Source organism: Syzygium oleosum, unplaced genomic scaffold (genome assembly GCF_021117445.2).
Source record: "Syzygium oleosum isolate NSW1041296 unplaced genomic scaffold, Sole_v2.1 Sole_v2.15, whole genome shotgun sequence".
Classification (NCBI taxonomy): domain Eukaryota; kingdom Viridiplantae; phylum Streptophyta; class Magnoliopsida; order Myrtales; family Myrtaceae; genus Syzygium; species Syzygium oleosum.
In genome coordinates, this window is record NW_026607499.1 from 4,590,640 (window position 1) to 4,615,565 (window position 24,926).

At 42.5% G+C, this 24,926-nt stretch overlaps 3 protein-coding genes and 1 non-coding gene across 4 annotated transcripts; 2 read left to right on the plus strand and 2 right to left on the minus strand.

Annotated features, from left to right (window-relative positions):
• The first annotated feature begins 275 nt into the window (after nucleotides 1-275).
• On the plus strand, nucleotides 276-1,606 carry LOC115687775 (uncharacterized). Its single transcript, XM_030613432.2, has one exon. The coding sequence runs from the start codon at nucleotides 509-511 to the stop codon at nucleotides 1,406-1,408; it is 900 nt and encodes a 299-aa protein (XP_030469292.1). The 5' UTR covers nucleotides 276-508; the 3' UTR covers nucleotides 1,409-1,606.
• A 1,483-nt stretch (nucleotides 1,607-3,089) lies between these two features.
• Nucleotides 3,090-8,658, minus strand: LOC115687831 (adenine phosphoribosyltransferase 4). Its single transcript, XM_030613513.2, has 6 exons — nucleotides 8,402-8,658; nucleotides 7,948-8,058; nucleotides 6,518-6,610; nucleotides 4,892-5,041; nucleotides 3,670-3,728; nucleotides 3,090-3,467 (listed from the first exon to the last, which is right to left on the minus strand). The coding sequence occupies exons 1-6, from the start codon at nucleotides 8,481-8,483 to the stop codon at nucleotides 3,414-3,416; spliced, it is 549 nt and encodes a 182-aa protein (XP_030469373.1). The 5' UTR covers nucleotides 8,484-8,658; the 3' UTR covers nucleotides 3,090-3,413.
• A 12,797-nt stretch (nucleotides 8,659-21,455) lies between these two features.
• Nucleotides 21,456-21,526, minus strand: TRNAG-GCC (transfer RNA glycine (anticodon GCC)). The gene has a single exon. It is a non-coding gene; the product is annotated as a tRNA-Gly (tRNA).
• An 874-nt stretch (nucleotides 21,527-22,400) lies between these two features.
• LOC115687800 (protein INAPERTURATE POLLEN1) lies at nucleotides 22,401-24,036 on the plus strand. The gene is made up of 3 exons (XM_030613469.2): nucleotides 22,401-22,508; nucleotides 22,651-23,591; nucleotides 23,886-24,036. The coding sequence occupies exons 1-2, from the start codon at nucleotides 22,493-22,495 to the stop codon at nucleotides 23,463-23,465; spliced, it is 831 nt and encodes a 276-aa protein (XP_030469329.2). The 5' UTR covers nucleotides 22,401-22,492; the 3' UTR covers nucleotides 23,466-23,591; nucleotides 23,886-24,036.
• Nucleotides 24,037-24,926: the final 890 nt, after the last annotated feature.

The window sequence follows — 24,926 nt, forward strand, 5'->3', positions numbered from 1 at the left end:
AACAAAATACAAAAAGTGTCTTGTCAATGTTCAAACCCTAGTATGAAATCTTTGGAGACTAAATACCAAAAAAACTAAAGGAAATTCAGATCTCTCATCTGGAGACATAATTATGGAAATTTGTTTCCCCGAATAAATTAATTTTGTTCTGTAGCTTTCCTGTTTCCACTTCTGTCCCAATGAAAGGAAAGAGACAGAGCCCACGTGGGGTCGCCACCTGGAGGGTGTCCTCGTCTTTTCGCGTGCTTGCAAGTAGTGAAACGCCCCATCATTTAATATCGCGCCAATGTCTCTTCCCCTTCCTCCTCCTCTTCTTCTTCTTCTTCTCTAGACCGCCCGAGCTTCAGCTTCAACGCCAAAACGAAAAGCAGAATCATGAGAGGAACGAGATCATCACAAGAAAAGCGAGACCAATCTTAAGCTCTCTATAGAGACACAGAGAGAGAGAGAGAGAGAGAGAGAGAGAGAGAGAGAGAGAGAGAGCAAAGCTCAAGGTGTTCGTCAATCAATGGCGACGCGGTGGGTCAAGTCGTTGCAGTGCAAATCCAGAGCGTTCGAGGACGTTTATCACCACCCGAACCCGAAGAGCCTCCTCACGACGTCGGGTAGTTGCCGGAAGAGCGCACAAACCGTGAGAGACGTCGTCGAAATGGCCAGAGGAAAGCCCAAACAGAGAACACAGCAACCACCGCCCACCAAGACAAAGCAGCACTCCAAACCGTCCAAAAGGGACTCGGATCCGAACGACCCTTGTACCCGGAAAGTCGTTCCGGCCGCGACAGTCTCTCCCCGCTCTTCCAGGTCATTATACCCGCCCCTGACCGAGCTGCCGGAGGGCCACCCGTCGCGCAACGTCGTGGAGATCATCTTCCACACGAGCTGGAGCGAGAAGTCGGCGTTTCCCGGCCGGGTCGAGAAGATCTTCAAGGTCCAGACCGGGCCGAAGACGACGGCCCGGTTTGAGGAATATCGGGAGGCGGTCAAGTCCCGGGCCGGGTCCGGGTCCGGGTACGGGCAGGGCGTAGTTGGCGGGTGCTCGGAGGACAATGTCGCGCGGTGCGTCGCGGATGGCAACGAGGTCATGCGGTTCCGCTGCATGGGGCCCGCGTCGGCGGGCGGCGGCATCTCCTCGACCGACTTCTTGACGTTCTCCGGCGGCAAGGGGGCGGCGGTGTGCACGTTCTTCGCGGGCAGCGGGTCGGCCCACGAGAGGGCGGGCGGAGGGAAGGGGAGGAGGGCCATGCTGGTTTGCCGGGTCATTGCTGGCCGGGTGGCGAAGCAGCCCGGACCCGACCCGTTTTTCGAGGTCCGGGCCGGGTATGACTCGGTGAATGGGGACAAGGGCGAGTTGATAGTATTTGATCCTCGCGCGGTATTGCCTTGCTTCCTTATTATCTATAGATTGTAAAGGTATATGGGGAAAGAACTTTTGATTTTTCATTTGCTATTTAAGTTTTGTTTCTTCTTATTTCCTTGTGGGTCTCTTATGACTTTGGATTGATGAAGATGTGATTTTCTTTTTTTGGGGGGATGGTTAGTTTTCTTTTATGATGTAGAAAGCTGTCTGAATGTATGCTAAGTTGCTATATTTACGATTTTAATCTAATAGTTGGTGCCATATCACTATTAATCTGACGAGCATTTTAATTCATTTTTTGCGTGGTTAGTTCTTTTGATTATGTAGAAAACTATCTTAATGAATGCTAAGTTTGCTAATTAACCATTTCAATCTGATCACTGGTGTTCTAACAATACTAATTCAGGAGTACCGTAGTGTAGAATGTTTGAGTCTTGCAAGCGGGTCTCTCACCCTAAGCTTCAGAGAAGGAATGAGGATTAATTTCATATGTGGTTTGAACGTGGAGGAGATTGAGAAACTGTTTTTTTTTAAAGTATTAAAACCATAGAGTTAATCACTTTCAGCAGAGCACACTATCTCTCTTCTCTTCTTCAATCTGTTCAGTGTCGATCATTAAGATTGAATAAAGAAAGAGCACGCAGACGGATGCAGCTGAGAGCTAACATGAATGTACATTATCGTGCTGCAGTTGTTTATGTTTTTGGCCATCATCAAGCGCCGTGCATGGTCTGCCATTTAAGATCGCAGTGTGGACATTGCACTATAATCTATATCTATATTCTGTATGATAGTCTTGTTTAGTCATGGAATACTAAAGATTTGACTTTGACGTGCTCTTTTCTTTAATCTTCATCGTACGGTACATGATCATGCACGACATGCTATTTTCTTTTTTTTCTCTGTTTGATTTTCGGTGCCACAACTATGGTTTTTGACAGTACGTACATTCACTCATTCATTCTTCCGCACCAATGGCCAAATCAAATAGCAATGAGCAAACAAAGATCCCTTCGTCAAACTTATTAGGCAAGCAAGAGACTCGAGACTCAAACCCAAAACCGACGAGTTATACAGGGGCGAGTTTTCGTCACCAACCCGGAATACAGTCAATGAATCGTTCAAATGTCCCGATTTTGACCAGCCAAGGTCACTCATGAAAGAGCTTCTTAGGTTCGTCCCTCATGTGGTATGGTTGCATTTACAGTCGACCATTAATGAAGTAGAATGAGATCAGATCACACATGATGCAAAGAGAGTTAGGTCAAGCTGGTGAAGGAGGGTGGTAGTGATGCCTATTAGGTTAGGGGTCGCCAAGCCTTTTCTCAACTGCTCATACTTATTGCCCAAGTCTAAGTGCTCCGTAAGCCATGTGCTTTGTTTGGTCCATACTCTATCTTTACTTGGGAGGAATATGAAAAGAGAGGGCAAAAGCAGAGGGTATATGGTCACTTTCATTGCTCGATTTCCATCAGTTCCTTCACCATTCATTCTATATTGCTCTATCCCTAAGACCAGAGTGATCACGAGTGTGATCAAACTAATGCATGAGAAGGCATCTGTTCAGAACACCTGCTGAGAAACGCCATGCATGATTTAGTAGAGACATTTGAATGAACTTTCTCGAAATGTCTAGCGATGCGGATGCAATCTTCGGATTGCCGTCTCGAGACTTGACCGGGTTCTTTTTTCCATTCCACTTTTACACTAGAAAGCATGGAAAGAGAGAATGTGAATTGAATTTAAGGCTTCTTTGATTTGGCAAAGGATGAATCACCACCACCACAAGGTCAAAAGCCCTTGTCGTTCTTATACTTGAGAAAGTATAATTGAAAATTTCCTACCATCTTCTGCCAAAGTAGCCCTTTATGTAGTTCGAATTTTTAGCCTAACCTACCAGATGAATAGAGGGTTTTGAACCAGCAGACTTCAAAATTCTCTCCACCCAATCGAAACAGAGAAGAATGAACAGCATATTCCCGCCCAGAAGCTATCATGAATCCCTCTTAATGTACATTGTGGAGCGCTTTGCTGTCTTTGGAGCATCGTCCCCCAATCAATGGGACTCCACGAGTACATACAATGGTTTGCCATGCAACCTCTCACGTCCCTGAAACGTTCAATAAAGGGAAAAACAACACATAGTAATGGCCCAAGCCACATAGATGAAATGTTCTGTGTGAGAGAAGATAATACTACAATAGGATGCAAAGGAGTGGAATGAAATGACAATGGATGGAACAAACGAATATTATTATTAAATGGGCTTGATTGATTGAAGGAGAAAGTGAGTGTTATTATGATATACGCACCTTTAAATCCGGAAGTTCAATGACACATGCACATTCAACTACTTGAGCACCAACACGTTCTGAGGAACATAAGTTGGCATAAGTTCAGAGAGCGAAATAACAAAATATTTAAGTGGTATTCACTGAGAAAACTACACAAGGAGATGAAGCAAGACCTAGCTCAGAGAAGAATCAATTCCAAACAAAGAAAAACAAGAGATTGTGCCCAGGGGATAGCAGATTCACAAAACCATACACTGAGATACTAAATTTTAAGTTCATGATAATGATGATCAAGTTCAGGAGAGCGAAGGAAAGCTCTTTTCAGGTGAGGCACTCTGGCACAGACGGGAAGAAGCAAGGGGGTCATTTATCAGAGAAGATACATCGTTCACTTCCTTCGACAAACTAGCATTTTGGTACAGCAGTCCTAAAGCTGCTTCGCATCAACTGACTGTAGTTAGAATCTAACCAGTGAGCTGTATCACACATATCAGGCAGCTCCTATTGGGAAATAAATCTCAAACCACATTCCTCTTGCCTACTTCATATGCTACTTGTCAGAAGGTAAACTTATTGGTAGTCCATGTTCACAAAACCGTGCCCTAATGTCTGATCCGGCTGCTGAAGTTGCCACCACGAACACTAGAACTGGGTAATGGAGATAATAAAATTACTCTTCTTAAAGGCCATAAAGACCAGAGCTATTTACATAGATGCTAAGAGTTTCCCAAAACTGTCGCTAGCAATTCAGCTAGAGTGATGTGTAGGTGATTCACGAGATACTATTAGATGTCACGTATCAATTACTTTTGCTCAGGTACAAATTCATCAGCCTCTTCTTCTTTTTTTTAACTTCTTAAGTGTGAAATATTTGAGTTTCTAGTTCGATATTACACTATTCTACTATCAGTTTTTGTTTCAGTGCAAAGAAGACCTCCTTGCACAATAAAGAGCTCAGAAGTTTAGATATATAAATACAATTACATAAAACTGCAGTTTGTGTACCTCGGTATAAGAAATAGAAAGAACAAAAATGCAGTCATACGAGCACATGTTTAGGTTTGTTTATCATAAAGGGCAAGCATAATGTAGCAGGAAAACAAAAGAAATCTCTCTCTTTCTTTAGACTGGCGTAAATATTGTAGATGGAATCAAAATCCAAGCAAACTTTACAACACCTGAAGCTGCACATTCGTTGCATTAATAGCACTGCTACATTAGAAGTCCATTGAGCCCTTACCTAGTAAATTCATAGCCGCACAAAGAGTTCCGCCAGTGGCAATCAAATCGTCCACCACCAAAGCCCGATCACCAGGTTCCACAGCTCCGACATGCATCTGAAGACAATCTCTTCCGTATTCTAGGGTATACTCTTCTGAGATAACTTCCCCTGCGATGGAAGAAAGCTCTTAGTATCATGTGCCACATACTCCAGCATCAGTCTTCATCTAAAAGCGTCTATGTGAATGCATCTTGAGAAAGCCATCACCATGGAATTTTTTGATTTATCATGTCCAGAAAGAACCAAGATCAGATGGAGCATGCTAAATTCTGTCAATCGTGAGCACAACATGATAAAATAATTATTGGAAGATGGGAAGATTCAGTAACCTCACTTGAAGGCTGGAGGTACTGAACTTTTCTCGATGGACTTCAAGTATAAACGAAAACCAGATAGGGAAAAAAATTAGGTGAAAGCTACACAACAGCAATGCTAAATGAAATGCTGAAATGTAATACAATATCAACTGATGTTCTCCCATGTGACAGCCACATCGTTTATCGGTCATAGCCATGGCCCACAAAGTCATGCAAAAGGTACCAGAGAATGACAAAAACATCAATATCAAGGATATTCCAGTACAATATGTTAGATGTGGTAGGGAAGGGTAAACTGTAAGTATATCAAGATTAGGAGGCACCATTTCAGGGTGAAATTTGTGTATGATCACTCAGGAGGTACCAATTTTGGGAGATTTATAGAGCCTCCTTAGGGCGCAGTAACTAAGACATTACTGAGTAACTTGCCAAAGTATAAAGACTCTGACATTCGTCTAGGTGGTTGTTGCTAAACTAGCTCAACCTTAAGATGTCACAGTGGTTAAAGAAATCAATCATCACTAATGAGAGATAACATCACAAGGATTATCAACCATCTACCAAAAAAAAAGGACAGGCTTAGCTAAACAACGCGAGCATACTGGGGCAATAGGCGTGGCTCATCTCTCTGGCTATTACCATGAGAGTCATATTTAAAACTGCAGATTTGTCACCCCTTAGCACCATTTGAGACCCCTTGGCCAAGGTGGGCCAGCCCCGAGCACCATTCAAGACCCCTTGGTCCAAGGTGGGCCAGCCCCGTCTTCATAGCCCCACCAATGTGCAAGAGGTCCAGAACCCATTCACATAGAGAGAAATACGCACAACCACGGACTGCAGGCAAATTCAACCTCATGACCTCACGTTTGTGGAATATCAGCCCATAGCACTGAGCTAACACCACAAATTGTAAACCATGGAAACATCCCATAAGCAGATATACATCTTAAGGGACCAAAGAACTGATGAAGAAATTCAACTTGCATCATAGTATATGATGACCAGCACAAAAAAATATTTTGGCAAATGACAACATCTTCAGGTTCGGAATACAATGTACATGTTATTTATCAAAGCTTCTCATACTTAAGGCAAATTAAAATAATGACAAAGGAGGAGGAGATATAGCAAACAACAAATAGGACATGACAAGTGGGCGTGAAATACATAACAGAAAAGATCCATTAATGAACCCTCATCACTCGATGCATAAATGAGATGGAAGTATGAATGCAAGGAAATTACACTATGGTTGGATTAGAGTTACCAGGTAATTTCTTTGGCTTTCTCAGAGGTACAAACTTTGCTCCAATTGCCAATGCAATGGGAGGACCAAATATGAAACCTCGAGCCTCTATCCCTGGTAAAAGAATGTAGAAAATAGTTTCAGGGATTGGTCAACGTGACAAGTGTAGCGACTGCTACACGAAATACAGTAACAGTGCTTGCCAACCAAGATTCAGAGTAATCATACTAGAGAGTTACAGTGTTAGACAAATCCTTTCACAAAATTGACATCAAAATCCCTTTCAGATGTACACAGAATTGGTAGCAGAATTGGAATGCCTTTTTTATGGATAACAAAAATCATCAGTTTGAAAGCAAAGGCAAAAATTTTGAGCAGACGATTGAAGTTGAAAACCTTGTTGAGATATAGCATGCTGTAGCAATTTTTGCGCAGTCACTAAGCATACCCAAAAAGTTGGATTAAGATCCTGTTTAAGTTAAATTGAAATGTCAATTATTCATGATGAGGACAGATCACATCATCTCAAAGTGATCCAACGCTTGAAAGTCTCTCTCATGAAATTGCTTCTCAACCATAAATTCCGTCACATGCCATGATCTTACACGTCAATTGACAATCAATTACCACTTAAATGTAGAACAACCATATCCTAAAGGTCGATATCCTTGTCCCAAGAGTGATGCGCAAAGATTATATCATTTCAAAAACAACTAGCAGCAGCAGGCACCATAGTCCATGTTTTCACTAATCAACATAGAGATGCAAATGAAGCTAGCATGCGAGAAAAATCTGAGCATAGAAAAATCCAATCACTGTAAATTTCAGCATCCATAGATTTTTATTCTCTCCAAACTCTACAAAAATCTGACAAATTACTAAAAAGACATGGACATATCATCTACTCAATCCAAGCTCACATCAGCAGGGTCCACTTTACCAATGTGGGCATCCATTATCATCTACCAACCACATAATCAGGGATGCAAGCACATGCTCGCGCGCGCATACAGAGAGAGAGAGAGAGAGAGAGAGAGAGAGCAAATGTGAGCCGCTCAATAAACTTGATAGAGAGCAATAAGTAGCACACTCCACTAGCAATGGCCCATAGTCAAACCAAGAAATCACTGCCCAAAAAGCCAAGTAAAGAACAGAAGAAAACCACAGTCGCTTCCATTCCACAATCTTTCTCAAAAGCATTCACAAGATCGAAGACCTTACATACCCAAAAAAAAAAAAAAACAATAATAACATGCAATACTGAGCGAGAGATGTCCTCATTCTTCCTTAACCTACTTTCTTCTATGCATGGACCCCACCTAAGTCCTGAAAGCTAATCTACTAATCAATTTGAACCAAAGTTTGCTAAAAATTCCATGAAAAGATAAAGTTTTTTTAACACCCAAAAAGATTTTTCACCTCAATATTTTGCTTTTCAAGCCCCTTTTTACCTGCAACAACCGAAATGTTTTTGCCCTGGTATCTCTCAACGAACAAATCAATGGTGTCTTTGAAGGCTTGTGGATCCAGCAGCAGAGTAGTGATGTCTTGGAACATTATACCTGCAATCATGCCCGTCAATAATCTCAACCAAACTGCTCTTGAAACAAAGGAATGCTACCAAAGAAAGAAAAGCCGGGCCAAAAGGAGACAGTTTTTGATGCTTGTATTCCATGTCATCACCGCGGGGGCCAAAGCGAAAAAACTTCATCTTTGCCTCTGCATGCTCACGCAACAACATCCTCAATAAAATGGGAATTTCAAGAATTGAACGAGCTCGTAGCTTCAAAATTCCTCCTTTTATCCCGACTCATCTGCGCTCCAGCATTTCGCGACCGGAGGAAAAAGGAGACGGGCAAGAGAGACAAACGATCGTTGGAGAGCTCGAAAAGAGGGAGCGCGAACCTGGTTTGGGGAAATTGGGGACGACCCGAATCCTAGTTTTGATGCCATGGATGCGAGGATCATTGTCCTTGTAAGCTGACATTGTTGCTCTGTCTGCTCAACACAATGCAACAGAGAGAGAGAGAGAGAGAGGGAGGCCAAAGAGATACAAAAGCAAAGGAAGTCTCTTTCTGTTCTCGCTCTCAGACACAGTTCAAAAGCTACGGTCGGGCATGACTTAAATGGAGAGAGAGAGAGGGGGGGCTGAAGTGTATATTGGAGAGAAGAGAAGAGAAGGGGGGGGGGGGGCACTCTGCACAAGAGAGAGCGATAGGGGAAGGAAAAGGGTGAAAAAGGAGAGTGGAACATACAGAGCACATATTGGAATCACGAGGCCCTCTGATTTAGTTTTTATTTACATGTGTGACCCTGGTACTTTTCACTAAGTTAACCAAGAATTTTGTTAACGAGTGGCGCTCGTATATATATCAGATGATAAGAAACTATACAGTTTTTAGCATATTGATTACCATCTGCACAAAGATTTAGAAATAAAGCTTTCTTAACCACATCGAGAAAGAAATTTTTGTTAATCTTAATAGAAAAAATGACACAAATGGTATCCTAACCCTAGTCTAATGTGTAATATTGTTCCTGAACTTTTAATTCGTTTAGTATGGCCCATGAACTTTGGTTGGGAGTGTAATGTCGTCCATAAACTTTCGATTTGTTTAATATGGTTACTGAATTTTGATCGGTGTTCAATGTGGTCCATGAACTTCTAAATATTTTTATATATTTTAGAGACTACATTAAACATTTACCAATAATTTAAGGATCATATTGAACAAATTAAAAGTTTAGGAACATCATTGCATATTGAGGTAATGTTCAGGGATCACGTTGCACAAATTACACATTAGAGCAAAGTTCAAGAACCATTTGTGCTGTTATCCCTTTATTTATTGTGGTCCCTAAGCTAGTGATAAATATTTAATATGGTCATTTCATTTGCTCAAACAACTAATTAAACGTTATTTGATGATGTAGATTATTTTATATTGAGTTGAATTTTTAAAAATGATGAGTCAATGTGTCCATTTTTTTTTTATCTATCTACTTTATAGTAGGAAAAAAAAGGCTTTAATGTGTCCATCATTATTAATGACGTGGATTGTAAAATTCTGATTTGTGATTTGGCCTTCTGGATGAATTTTCAATGCTTTGAACTTTTGCTAACGGTCTGCATAGCAACGTTTCTGTTCCTAGAAACAATTTTTGATCAGAAATAGTTTTTTCTATTTCTATTTCTTGGAACAGTTTCTGAGCAAAAAATAGCGTTTAGTAACCGCACAAAATTTCTATTCCCGGAATAGAAAAAGAATAGAAACGCGTTTAGGGTGCGAATGATCCATTTTTATTCCATAGACGAGTTTCTCCCTTCTGGGCTACCAGCGGAGGACGGCGGGTGGCGGTGGGGGATGGTGGACGGTGGTTGGCGGCGGCAGAGGATGGCGGCCAGCAGTGGGAGGAAGTGGAGCACGGCGGTCAGCGGCGGAGCACGGTGGCGTCAGGCGGCGGTGACGGTAGCGGGGGACGGCGGCTGGAGGTGGCTGGCGGCAGAGGGTGGCCATCGTCGGTCGATGGAGCACGGCGGCTGGTGGCGAAGGATGGTGGTCGATGGTGGGTGACCGCCGGCGTCGGGTGGCCAGAGGCGGGAGGTGGCCGGCGGCAGAGGGCAACCAGCGCCGGGTGGTGGCCGGCGTCGGGCGGTGGAGCACAATGGCCGCGACGGAGGATGGCGGCCGGTGGTGGGTGGTCGGCGGCGGGAGGCGGCGGCCGTGGTGAGTGATCGCCGCATCGGGTGGTTGGCGGGGAGCGGCCCGGCGCCGGGTGGCGGCCGGCGTCGGGCGATGGAGCACGGCGGCCAGCGGTGGAGGATGGCGGCCAGTGGCGGGTGGCGACAAGTGTCAAGCGGCGGAGAACAGTGGTCGACGACAAGAGGTGGCCAGCGGGCGGGAGGCGGAAGGCGAGTGTTGGCCGGCGGGCGACGGCGGCGGAAGGCGGGCGTTAGGTGGCGGCGAAAGACGGCGAGTGGCGGCGGTAGGCGGGTTGCGGCCGATGGATTGTTTCTTGTTTTTGGAGAATTCTAGAAAAAAAATCGTTTCTTTTTTCTTGTTCCAGAAACAAGAAGCATATTTTTTTTGCTTCTTATTTCTATTCCAAATCTATTTATGGAATACTTTTTTGTTCCAGAAACAAAAAAATAGATTTTTTTTACTAAACGGATTTCTGTTCTTTTTCTGTTCCGGGGAACAAAAGAACAGAAAAATAAAAAAATATAAACGTTACTAAATAGACCCTAAACCTAATACTTTTTTCTAACTTTTCACCTAACCTACTGCCACTATATTGTTATTTATTGAAAGAAAAAGTACACATGAGAAGAAGGTGATTTGAATAGTAAAAGGCCTATCTTGCCTCTCAAGGATTTATGAAGTTTTGATAATCTTCCTAATCACACTCTATGATTAATGTGTTTATGCTCTTATCATTTCTAACCTAAATTTTTTATTCCAACACATATTGTAACAAAATATTTTAAATTAAGATAAATGCAGATTACGAATTGTATTTTATTGATTGTGGTCTTTTTAAAATTGTTCGTTGATTTTTTTAACCTCATAGTTCAGTAAATATGATATCATTTTTCATAGCAAATTTTGAATAATATATGGTAGTCTGTGATTTTTAGAATTATGGGTTAAAATTTTTCTTTTTATCTTTCTTTCTAATTCGAAAATATGCAATGGATAATCTTTTTTCCAATAGTGATTTTCTAACCATATAATTAGTAAGGTAAAAGATGATTGATAAAATGGGAATCATGCCAAATATTCATGATCTGAGTTCTCTAATAGTTTTTATAGTCAAATAAAAACTTTAGCCTTAACTATGACAACATCTTTCCCCTCTTTAATCGCGCATATTACTCTCTTCACGTCTCGCACAATAAGAAAGTCATACTGTATCTGTATTACAATATTTTAATATCTTGCTTGACCTAACTATTAACTTTAGCCTTAACTATAACATGCTTGATGATAATCTTCACATGAGATTTGTTCACTTTTCATAATCACCTAGGCTATTTTATGCTATATATTACTCCATTAACATTTGTAGTTTATTTTTGAATATTACATATAAAATGCAATACTATGTTCAATCACAAGTCCTTTTGCACCATAGCACCATCTATATAAGAGATTTTGTGCGTGATGATTTAAATACAATTTTAAGATGGTAAGATTTTTTTCACAACTTGGTTTGTTAAGATTATCGGGAGAAAAATAATTGCAAGTACAGATTTTTGTTGGTGAATTATGTAAATTTTCTTTATCTCAAAATAAAAAGACTAAAAGATATTACAAAATTGGCGGAAACTTTTTTGTTTCATTCGATTATTTATGCTAGTCCCGAGTCTCTACCGATGTCAACACCTACCTCTATTTATATGTATTGAAACAATAGGATGAAACTGAAGCAAATGTTAGATTTTTGAAAAAAATCACGAGAAACATGAAGTTTTTGAGGCGATGAAGCGCAATTTCTTCCAATAAGAGAGATAAGTAGATATTAGATATAAAATTTCACATCCCCTCGTTTTTTCCATATGAAAATTACCTTGTCATTGATTTCATTAATCACTAAAAATTATTTTCTCTTTCCTTCACAGAAAAGTTAAGAGAGGGTCCTTCAAGAACAAGATCCCAATCAATTATATAACTTTACCTGAAAATGAAATGATAATGCCTGATTTGTTTTATTAGAGACAAAAACACTTGGGAAATTTTCGCACGCCAAACAGACAAACAAGCGCTGCGTAGTGGATATCTTCAGCTTTTCAAGGATTGTTCTCTTTGTTCTTTGTGGTTTGTGGTTAGGTTCTAGGGTTAGAGTTGTTGATTACGAGAAGTCTCGGGATTAATCATTGTTAATGAAGATTTACCGTTGAAATATCCTTAAAGTTGACTATGATTTGCGGCTATACTCGGGTCCATGCGTGGACTTGTGGTTTGACAACCTTTTTTTTTCCTTCTTGTTGCTCTGCTTTGTTAGGTAACGAGATGACAACATTGATAGCTAAGTAAATTTTTTTTTCTTGGTTGAAGATACCTAAGTAATTTAAAAGTATAGTATCTTGTTTATTTTTATGGTGACATAAAAAACTCAAAATTTGTACCCATCTATCACATTTATTATCCGTCAAGATTCTGTTAAATGATTTTTCAGCCAAAATAATGTAATTTTCATTTCCCTTAAGTCGTGTAGGCGCTATATGTCAACGATATTTGCCTTGCAGTGTCCATGTAAAGATTTTTAACGGTGCTCGTTGACAAAACCCTGATGGAGGGTATGTTGCAGCGGGCATTATTTGGAATTTTTGGTGTCATAGAAAAAAAAATTAGGGTAAATATGTTACGATGAGCATAGTTTAAAATTGGTAGTGGCTTTTTCCCTTTATTTTATTATTCAATGGAGATAACGATAGTACATGAAATACTGTACTTTGAATCGAATTCCATTCGAAACATGCCTAAATATTTGTTTGTTGCCGTACTTCTTCCTCTTTTCTGTTTTTTTTTCCCTTTGTCCTCCCTTGTGTCGGTATGTCCTGGAGGAGTATCTATTGTCATCTCAAAGTTAAACCATAGGGCAAATCTAAAAATTATTTTCTCATATCAGATCCTCTGCAAATCTGCAGAAACGACAGGGTTTCACCCAGATAAACCCAGAACCGATCAAACGGAGAAGATCTTCTCCATCTTAACGGCAAAAAGAGAAGCAAGCGGGAGCGTCGCTGCGTTGGGATGGAAAACGACACCGACGAACTCATTTAATTCGGCGATCGCCGTGGGGTTAAGAAGAGAAGAAAAAGAGAGATGTTTGGGTTATATAATGCGAAAGGGATGAGAGTTGCCCACAGAATATTGCTGTTGAGATTCGAAAGCAGCCTCTGATTAAAATTGCGATGGCGATATACGACATTGGCCCCTCGAATTATTTGCCAGACAGTTAAGTGGTGTGATTGGATTATTCACTAAACTTTTGCTTTTACAAATTTCTTTTATTCCTTCTTTTTTTTTTTGGAGGCCAGGCGCGATTTTCTTTCTTGCTTTATAGAAAATATTTTTGTGGTGAGGTGATGTTTGTTCACGCAGGAGATGCCAAGCTTCAGTAGGGCATGGGAGGCTGCCCTGCCTTCATGTTCATGAGGCTTTTATATGTCCATTGTGCTTGGACACCCGTTACTGTTAGAGATAATGACACAAACGGTCTCTGAATTTTGATTTAACATGTAATGTGGTGCCTAAATTTTACCCTAATGTTTAATGGGATCATGAACTTTTTATTTGTTCAATAGAGTGTATGGACTTTTGGTACATGTTCAATGTAGTCCCTGAACCTAAACTAATGGAAGGATTACATTGAACATTTTCTTATAATTCTATAGTTCATGGACTAAATCGAACATGTACCGAAAGTTCATGGACAACATTGAACAAATTAAAAGTCCAGGGACCACATTACACATTGTGTTAAAGTTCATGGACCACATTGAACAGATTAAAAGTTCATGAACTATTTGTGTCATTTTCCCTTAATGTTATTTGAAGGAACTTCCTAAGAATTATAGAAAATCTTTTGAGAATGCATATATGATCATGTCCGACATGTGCTTCCGCGGTCTCAGCCAACTGTCTACTCATTCGATCCACGAAGATGATCGTCGCCTCTTGCTTTTTCCATCCTCGCCGATGTTCTCGTAATCGTCTCCTTTGTTGCCACGCGCTGCTCGTGTCTCGGTCACTCAAGCTATCTCCGCCGTGGACGAGCCATTGCCGCGAGGAGAGCGTGCCCTGCGCGGCCGGCGAGATCTAAACCGGTCTGGGCCGGCAATATTTCCTCCGACGAGAAGCTCCGGAAGCTTCCCAACGGAGACATCGGTACAGGGACGACAATCTTCACCACAACCCTTTGTGGTAGCAATCCGGAGGCCGTGACGGTGGGTAGATGGTGGTGGAGGTCTCCAGGTGATGGCTATAGTTAAAGTTACGTTTGGGCGGTACTTTAAAAAATAGAGGTACGTAATTAAGTGGTCTAACTAAGGATTCTAGTATGTTCTCAATTTGCCCAATAATATCTTGTATGTACTAACAAAATCCACGTCGCTGTCATTGTTCGAAATGATTTTGTTTTTTGGATTTTTACAATTGTCGCGTCATATGGTGGTGTTTGACTTGCTGTTCTCAAATGTCCATACAAATTGCGCCATGCATAGGAGGATGCACAAGAGATGTAGCTATATATATTTGGAGGTAACATTTTTCAGCGTCAAATGCTTGGCTCCAACTATACGCAAGCAATATGATTTTTATTAAGTTCAATACGTTCTAGAGCATTTGGCAATACTATATCACTATCGTGCGCGAGTTACATATCAAATATGTATGTAAAAACACATAACATAATTCCAATCCTAGAGGAGACCTCGGGCAATATGGCAACTATAAATCCTATTCGTTCTGCAAGCACCCAACATTTGACGGGAAAAATTGCCCCATCCGTCCTGAATTTTTTGTACAGATGCCAATTTAATCATAAACTTTTCGATCTTGTCAATTTAGCCATATACCTTTGTACGAAATTCCCATGTAATCCTTTCGATCAATTTTCGCCGGAAATCACTGATGTGATAGTCCAATCGTCACTAGCTGTCTTACGTGGCGTACCATCACGTTAGCGATTTTCGGCGAAAATGACTGAAAGGACTACATCGGAAATTTGCAAAAAGGTTTAAAACTAAATTGGCAAAATTCGAAAGTTTATAACTGGATTGCCATCAGTACAATAGATTTAGGATTAATTAGACAATTTCCCGAATATTTGACTTATACTCAACTTCGAAAATTTGTACCCAGTCTATGTTGAAATGGCTGATTCAATTACCCTTTAGAATATCCAACTCGAAAGCTTAAACTAATAGGTGAAAAGAGACTATACGTAAATAGAAACATATAAATTTCGTATACAAACGACGTGGGATATTTTAATGCAGTCGCTCATGTGAAAATTGTAACCCAATTTGATCATCAGATCGAGTTCAAATGTATGGATTGGGACCGCTGTTGTAGTCGAGTGAAGCTCGAGCATTTGAAAGAAAATCACATTTTTTTTTTGTAAGAAAAGGGGCAAAGCCTGAACTTTGGCCTAATGTGCAACGTGATCCCTGAATTTTCAATTTGTTCATTGTGGTCCCTGAATCTTAGCTCAGTGTGCAATGTGATATCTGAATTTTTGATTTGTTCAATGTGGTCCCTGAACTTTTGGTACATGTTCAAACTAGTCTCTGAATTATATGAAAATGTTCAATATTGTCTTTCACATTAAACAAATTAAAAGTCTAGGGACCACATTACACATTGGGCTAAAGTTTAAGGACTACATTGAATAAATTGAAAGTTCAACAACCGCATTGCATTTTTTACCAAAGTTTAGGGACCATCATTATCCCAATTAACTTATACCACTTACCCATGTGAAAATTGAACGTTCATTGTATAATCTCGCGTTATATATCATAACTCAAATGAAATTATTAAGACATTAAAGTTTTTATTTCTCTTTTATTTTTGTTCTTTCTTTTATTTCCCTTTCCTTTCCCTTTTGTGCTAAAAGGGGGGGAGCATAACGTTAAAAGGACCGTAGAGTTGGCTCGGTCTTTTGTCCTGTGCCTAGTCCACATGCGATTGGTATGGTGGTATAAAATGATTCGATTCCTGTGTTGGCCCTTGTCATGTGGGCGTTTCATCTTCCTGTCTATGTCTAATTTGCCATCTTCGGGAGGTCAGATCTTTCGAAGATCCTGCAATCTATGGATTGTTGCTTTCTGCGTATGCGATCCAGAAAAAATTGCCATTTAGACCTTGCTTTTTGTTATCTCTTATTTAATGCCGGGAATTATTGAACACCCCTTATGTCTCACTCGAAAGATGACATTATATGGAGTATAATGACGTTTGACCACGTCCAAGTCATTATCAATGATGGAAAGCACGTGATTAGGAAGGGAAAATTACCTGATCGATCCTAAACTTATCAAACTACTTGCCCAAATTCATTTTAAATCGTTATAATTGAGTTGAGTATCTCGATTTTTCACTCAATTCTAGTTCGAGCGTAAATTTTACTACTCAATTGAGCTCAAGACGAGTTCCCAGCATCGTACCCCGATTAGGTGAGTCGACCTCTAGCTCGGCATTTATCGGCTCGATTCAACTGGATTGTTCCCTGACCAACAACACATACAAACGTCCAAGGCTTCGATGGGTTGGTTTTCAGTCAGAATCAACGGTTCACGCTCAAACTTAGAAACCAAGTATTATCTCCAGCCTTTGTTTGGGAAGGATGGAAAGAAATGGTAGGGAAAGAAATGTCAAATCCCCTTGTTTAGGAAACCGATACAATGTTTTTAACTTTAGAGCGGAGATTGTGAAAAAGAATAGAGGATGCAGTACCTATTTGATTAAAAGCCCAATTCGCAAGCGTAGGAGCAACTCCATTGTTGGGTTTACGGGTCCAAGCCAAGTTCCATCCTGGATTATGTTGAAGTACGAAGTGAGAATCTGCCAGGAAAGGCTGAATACTCCAAGGTCAAATACCCTTTTGTTGGATGACATTACTTATGACCTTGTAATCGCTTTTCGAATGCCAAGGGACTAAGTATGATTGAAGGTGAAAAGGAGAGCTGTTGCTTCCACTTCTATTGGCGACTTCCAACGTCCCCTCCTCGCCCAAGATTATACTATTGAGCCGCTAGCCAATCGTGCAATAACCCTACAGCTCCTTTGTTTTCCTTCCACACACCATCTACAATAAATTTCAGCCCTTGATCCCCCTGTGGGAACCAAGGGAGAAAAGGGAGGCCCAATTCCTTAAAAAACCCCAAACTTTAGCCTTTGTCCCAATTATATCCCAAACTTTTTTTATCTCATAAAAAACCCCAAACTTTACTTTTGTCCCAAATCTACCCCCGTTTACTTTTCATCCAATTTTTTAATATTATTTTTTCGAATTTTTCTTTTCTTTTCTTTTCCTTTCTTTTTTCCTTTCCTTTTTTTTTTTTATCACCTTCAACCTCGGCCGGTCAGCCTTGAGTCCGGCGACCAGTGCAGGCTGGCTGCCAGCGAGGTCGGCCCGCGGCGCCGGGCGAGGCTCGGCCAGCCGGCGGTAGCCGGCGAGGTCGGCCTCGCCGTTGTTCGGGCGAGGAGAGCCCCGGCGGCCGTCGGCGAGTCGGGCGGCCGTTCGCAGACCGGGCGAGGCCAGGAGCCTCGCCGGCCGGCGAGGTCGACTCGGCCGCCAAGGTGGCAATGAGCTGGCTCGACCTCGCGAGTGCCGGCGGGCCTGGCTCGCCCGGATCCTGCGAGGCCAGGCCAGCCGGCACCGGGCGAGGTCGGCCTCGTCGTTGCGAGGATCGACCTCGGCAGGCCTCGGCCGGGTTTGAGCGGGTAGGGCCCGCCTCCTGAGTCCTGGCGAGGCTCGGCCTCTACGGCGAGGTGGCGAGGCTTGCCCGCCATTGGCCGTGGCGAGGTCGGCCTCGCCACAGAACGGCGAGGCTCCGGGCCGAGGCCGAACCTCGCGCCAGTTCCGGGCGAGGCCGAGCCTCGCCCGTTGCCGGCGGGCCCTGGCCTCGCTGATCTGGCGAGGCTAGGCCCCATTGTGGGGGCGAGTCGGCCTCGCTAGCCGTTGCGGCGCGGGGCCGACCTCGCCGGCGTGGCGAGGCTCGGCCTCGCCCGGCCATGAAGAACGTGCGAGGCCGACCTCGCCCGGTGCCGGGCGGGCGAGTGAGCCTCGCCCGGTAGCCGGCGGGCCGACCTCGCCGGCCAGCCTCTGGAGGTCGCTGGGACCGGCGACCGCCGAGGTTGAAGGTGATAAAAAAAAAAAAAAAAGAAAAGGAAAGGAAAAAGAAAAGAAAAGAAAAAAATTCAAAAAAATAAAAAATAATATTAAAAAATTAGACGAATATTAAACGGGGTAGATTTGGGATAAAAGTAAAAGTTTGGGGTTTTTTATGAGACAAAAAAAAGTTTGGGATATAATTGAGACAAAGATTAAAGTTGGGGGTTTTTTAGGGAATTTGGCCGAAAAGGGAAGCGAACTTGGAAACTTAAATCAGCATATGACAATGTTGACCTTTCCTTTTTCACAAAATTACAAGCTCCAAGACCAATATCATTAATGGAGGGTCAAATTTGTCTTTTAGGAAAATGACACAAATGGTCTCTAAACTTTAATTTAATGTACAATGTGATTCCTGAATTTTTAATTTGTTCAATGTAATATCTGAATTTTAACCTAATGTGTAATGTCGTCCTTGAACTTTTAATTTGTTCAATGTGGTCCTTTTGACTTTTGGTACATGTTCAATTTAGTTTATAGACTATATGAAAATATTTCATATTGTCCATAAACTTGAATTAATGGATGGAAAATATTGAACATTTTCATATGGTTCAAACAATACTTTGAATATGTACCAAAAGTCTAAGGACCATATTTAACAAATTAGAAGATCAGGTACCGTATTGCACATTGAGCTAAAGTTTAGGGACCATTGTGTCATTATCCCTTTGTCTTTTTTATTTTTGTGGTTGGTCGTGAGGGTCAAATTTGTTAATTCGGTCAGAACGATACTCTTTTCGAAATAAAATACTTTTCTAATCCCATCAATTTCATGGCCTTCACTTTCAAGCTTCAACCAATCCCAAACACCATCAAAGGACCAATGAAGACGATGTCCAATTGCACGCGAAATGACTCTACGCCAATGTTCCAAACAAGTGGGAAACCTAGGTGGCAAACGAAGATCATTTCATGAAATTCCTAAGTCAGTCTCACATATTTCGTCGAGTAGTTATTGATGTGATTGATCCATGGGAAAAGCATCCTGGAATTTGTGCTAGTTATCATAACGCAAATTTGACTAATCATCCGAAAATCACGCCCCGATAGAAGGACCTCTCGAGCTGTGAAAGATGGAGAACGTGCGAATCTAATTCTATCAATATCGCTAAGTACTAAGATACCAACAAACGATACGTGGAAGATTACAGATTTGGAGCGATGATTGCTTCGTATCAAATGACATGTCGCATCGGTGTGCAGTTAACGTGGGTTTAATATGCATGCGCATTCTTGTCACCTGACAATTTAAGTTTTCGAATTCGAAATTCGAAATCTTTTGACACGGTACCGGAGTTCGGGTACAGTCTTATCCGGAAGTGAATATGTCGAGTAGCTTTGTGACTACTGTTCCCCTTCTTGAAAAGGTAATGCAACAAAGGATTAGGTATCCGGAAATAAATGGGCCAAGATTGGATTCTGAAGCATCGTTCATGCCCTGCCATGGACGTACGATCAGTCCAACATGCAGGTTCAATCTCCATTAAAGAGAGAGGGGGATCCGAGGTGAAACGAAATCGAGCAAACAGCATTTATTGAATCTTTTGTCTTGGACGCCGGACAAAATCTAAAAACCCAGGGGGGAGATCCGAAATTTCGTTCCTTTGGATACGCAAAAATTGTGCAGATCTACAATGAATGGTTAAACGGTTTGATTTCTACTCGGTTGCGATAAATGCCGGATATTCTTAAATTATGGTCAAGATATTTTCGTGGGACGACGGAAATATCTGTCGTTCGTTCATTCAGTTTTTGCAAACGATACAAGTATGGCTTGCTATGGCTTTAAGTCGCAACCGAAAGGGACCAGTGAGATCTCGATTGGATTGGTTGGAAAGAGATGATCACGAATCACGACGACGTGCGAAGCCCTTTTATCATCTCGCTTGCCTCCTGTTCATGCATGGAAATCCATAAAAATAAGTGGCGCTGATGTCCTAACTTACATGAACTAAGCGCAAGCTCGGTGATGAAAATTCGATCCGACCTCTTTATTATAAAAATCTATGTCGCCCCGCCCTTGTTAGGACAATCGAAGCCCGCAATTCGCGGAGCTTTTGTGCTGCGTGGGGCCACGTACACCGATCTAATAGGGCCAAAATCTAATCCATATAAGACAAGTCTTACAAAAGACGAACCGCGCGTGCCTATCTTTCTTATGCGTATATTCAATGGTAATTTCTCCTTAAATTCTAGAAGTAATCGAATGATGATCAGTGTGAAACGAGAGGGGGAAAATCCGCAATGCCCAATTTAATTTTACTAAAGTTGGAAGCCCTGCCTCGTTAAAACAGAGCGCACGGGGGCTGGTTTCGTTTGGCCAACAATTTCAACCGAAACATGGGCCGTTAGACTTTTTTGGACCGGGCCTACATTGACAATTGAGCCGACTTTTGCACCTTCGGCTCTTCCGTTGATGCCATCCGAAGGAAGTAGAAAACTCGACGTTCACGCCGGACTAAACTTGGAAGAAGATCTGCAGTTTCAATGAGGAGCGGGTCTCGATTCTCTCCGCGTTTCTCGCGGGTTTCGAATGCCGGTCCGCCGTGATCTTCTTGCGGCGACACGATCAAGTTAGCAGAGTTGGAATCATCCGATATGGAGGGTTCGAGTGAAGGAGGAGGAGGAAGGAAAGCTGTTGCGTTGATTCGGCGATGCACCGATGACCGCGTCCCCGCCCATGTCTCTAGGGAGGGAGACCGATGCACGTGCTCTTTGGGTGAAGTCGGAGGAGACGTTTGAGCCGAAACCGGGTCTGCATAAGCTTTGCCGTGTCACCGTGCTGATTCAAACACAAAGTTTGCGTGCGTGGGAATGTGTTGTATGTCGTAAGATAGCTATTTGAACGTTTGCTCCGGTTAAACGACGACAACGGCTTGCCGCTCGGACGCTGGCTCGTTGCGATCTCCGTCTGGAGATGAATTCCGAATCACTTCTCACGCCATGCCCCGAGCAGCGCACAAGGGGGCATGAAACAAAAAGGAAAAGGGAAGAAAGTTGCAGTTACACGAAGAAACAAAAAACAATTCACCAAAAAAAGAGAGACAGATGCACCAGCCGGGAATCGAACCCGGGTCTGTACCGTGGCAGGGTACTATTCTACCACTAGACCACTGGTGCTTGTTGTATTTGGAGCTTCACAATTTGAGATTATCTCTGACACTAACTTTGTCTTTGGCCTCCTCCATGCTAATGAATTATTTTTTTGGTTAATACTTAGCTTTCATCCTATTTCATGCAAGTGGAAGATTGTAGTTTTTACAATTCCCCCCCGAAAAAGATCGCTTCAAGGCTTTCGCCGCCTCTTCATGTCCGTTAAGTGAAAATAGAAATCGAGAAATCTAAAAGTAAGTGTAAGTATAGTTGATGGGAATCTGATTAAAAAAAAAAAACATCATTCTATAGCACGTACAACAAAAATTGGAAAATTTTACAAGATCATTGTTCGAAATGTATTTGGTTGACAAGTAAAACTTAGCAAATCTTATTCTTAATGAAGCTAGAAAGAGAGTGATATGCAAACATCGCAATTTCCTCCGGTTCGTTCACCCTAGGTAGCCACTTGTTCGAGCTTCTCGTCCCGGACAATGCAAAGATCTCGACATCATAGCCCTTCTTCGTTTCTAGTTGATTAAGATATTTCGAATGGAGCCGAATTCCATCTCTCTCGATGAATCGTAATGTCACTCGTCGGGGCCATATGTATGGCGACGGTGATACCTTAGAGCTAGTTTTTTCTGGGTGTTTTGGATGTTGTTCATACATTTATATCAAAAGCATATGGCCATTTTATTCCTCTCGCAGCTATATTGAACTCCTTGTTAATACTTGGTTTTGCAATCTTTGTTGTTTGGCTCGGAAGCCTTATTGCGGGCTTTCGGGCCTGGACCCGAAACCCGCGAAACTATCCGGATGCCCCGCCCCATTTGCCGCTTTCATTTCTTATTAATAGATGAAACTTCTTCTCTTTTCCCTCCAAAAAAACATACAGAATTCCTCAACTTCGCCTCCAAATTCTGCTGCATCTCTTTCCCCTTCGATCTCTCCTCAAGCAACGTCTCCATTCACGTCTCTGGTCTCTTCAACATGCACAAATCTGCAGGTACCTCTCTCTCTCTCTCTCTCTCTCTCTCTCTCTCTCTCTCTCTCTCTCTCTCTCTCTCTCTCTACTTTCAAGAAAAGACTAACCCTAATCCTTGCCATGCAATTCTGCTTCTGATCTTTTCATCTTTTCGCATGCGCAGCCAACCCTTTCAAGAAAACCCGCCGCTTCGCCGACTTCCACGCGGAGTGGTCCAACGCCCTCGAGAGCACCCTCCTCCCGCTCCTCCGGGAGTCTTTGTCCTCCTACTCTTCATCCACCTTGACCCAGTTATCTGCCGCCGTCCACGCCCTCCACTGCCACCTCCAGTCCTACTACTCCGCCCTCAACCTTGCCACGTCCTCCTCCTCCTCCAACCAGCTCCCTCAGCTGCTCTACCCTCCGTGGCGCAACTCCCTCGAGAGGCCCTTCCTCTTCCTCGGCGACCTCCACCCTTACATCTTCACCACCCTCCTCCGCTCGCTCCTTGAAAATGACGACGACGATAGCGACGATGAAAGCGCTGGTGTAGCTCTTGAAGATAATTGCAACCGGTTCTTGGGCAGGCCGTGGCAGGTATTGACGGCGTGGAAGAACCCTAGCATATACACGATATCCCAGATCGAGCAGATCGAGTGCGGGGTCCGGTTGATGGTGCCGGAACTGGGGGAACGGGCCAAGGCTGAGCGGGCCCGCTTCGTGGACCGAGTGGCTGAGCAGTGGATGAGAGCGTCCAGCGAAAAGAAGAAGGAAACGACGGCGTCGTTAGGGAAGGCAGCGGCGGCGGCGATACAGGGTTTGGCGGGCGTTTTCTTGGATGCCAACAGGCTGAGGAAGAGCGTGCTCGCGGATATAATGAGCGCAACCACTGTGTACCAGGCGGGTCTGTTTCTTGAAGCTTTGGCCCAATTTCTTGTTGGGTTGAGAGACCGCGAATTGTTGGAGAAGTTCCAGCATTGCCCGGTGGAGATACGTTGATGAGGATTTTCATGATTTGGGGTTTATTTAAATCTTGATTTTCTTTTGGAGAATTCGGAGCGGGACTATTTTCTTTCTGTATGGGGACTTCGTCATTGCGAAATGATGGGAATGAGAATGTGAGAGGTATGTCATCATCTAACCCTATCGTTGAATTAACTTTCATTTCATTGTCCTCGCCCCCAAAGAAAACATTCATTTCCTTCATCTTGCGATGAGACCTTATTAAATGGTAATTTTGGGAGGAAGGGTAGATCAACCTTAAAATCTATTATAGTTGATAAAAACTATAGTAGCAATTAATACATACAGAAGATAAAGGATAGCCGTCTGCGATGTAATCTTGAAGTTCTTCCAAATGGTTGCTATACACGCTAATCAACTCAGCAACTTTCATTTTTTTGTGTGTGTCGATGGCAGGGAAGAGAAGGCTAACTATGATGCCATGATCGAGTGTTCGTTGCAGCAGACACTTTGAACCTTTTTGACGGAGGCCTTAAATTGCCAGTTAATTTGGTGCGAGCTTGCAATTTCCCCCTGAATCAACTTGAAATTCGTAGTGACTTGTGTTTGTGATCTTGCTTTTCCATTTCTTTCGTGGGAAGTGTTTGCCTCCTATAAGTTTAGGAAGGGACTGATGCAATGTAAATGCCTAGTTTTTGCTTCGCAATGTTTGATCAGGTCAATGAACGAGTGCATTTCCTGGGTTTGATTGGTCTTTTCCTTTTTGTCCCTCTCTTTGTTGCTGAGAGATGGACAATTAAGCAAAACAATACAGAAAGAGCCCAAGCCATGGCACATATCGGTTGGGCCCAAACCCAATAGCGATTAAGCATCATTCGAAGATACTGAGAAATGAAATGAAACATCAGGAGAAGACTGAACAGTTATATCTTTATATTACACAGCTGTTTCTAGCAAATAAGGAGCTTCAAGTAATATCCAACAAGATTGTCGGACCACGTGGTTTCATGTATTTTAGGGTGCCGATTGAACAGAACTTGATGGATCGATCGGAAAGTGAACGAAATGTATCCGTTGAAGCCAATGAGACTGACGAAATATATGGGAACTTATGTCAACTTGGAGTTTAAAATCCCTTCAACAATATCCTCCTTATCCACAAGGATGATTACTAATTACACGAACATGCAAATGTAGATCCGTGACGCGGTTAGTACACTCAATGTATAGTGCACAATAAACAAGAATAACACAGCGCCAGACAGACCAAAAAAGGAAAGAGTTTGAATCTGAAACTCCAGCTCATTTTTGGCAACTACGATGAGACATATTCTAATTAATGCAGGAATCAGCCACCTGAACAGATTGCTGAATTCCTGAACGGTCTCGACCAACGACACAGATGACAACAGTTAATCGTACAATAGTCTGCCAGAGCTTGGAGTTGGACTGACGCAGAGAAGGGACTGATTAAAATCGTCAAGCTGTTCAATTTGG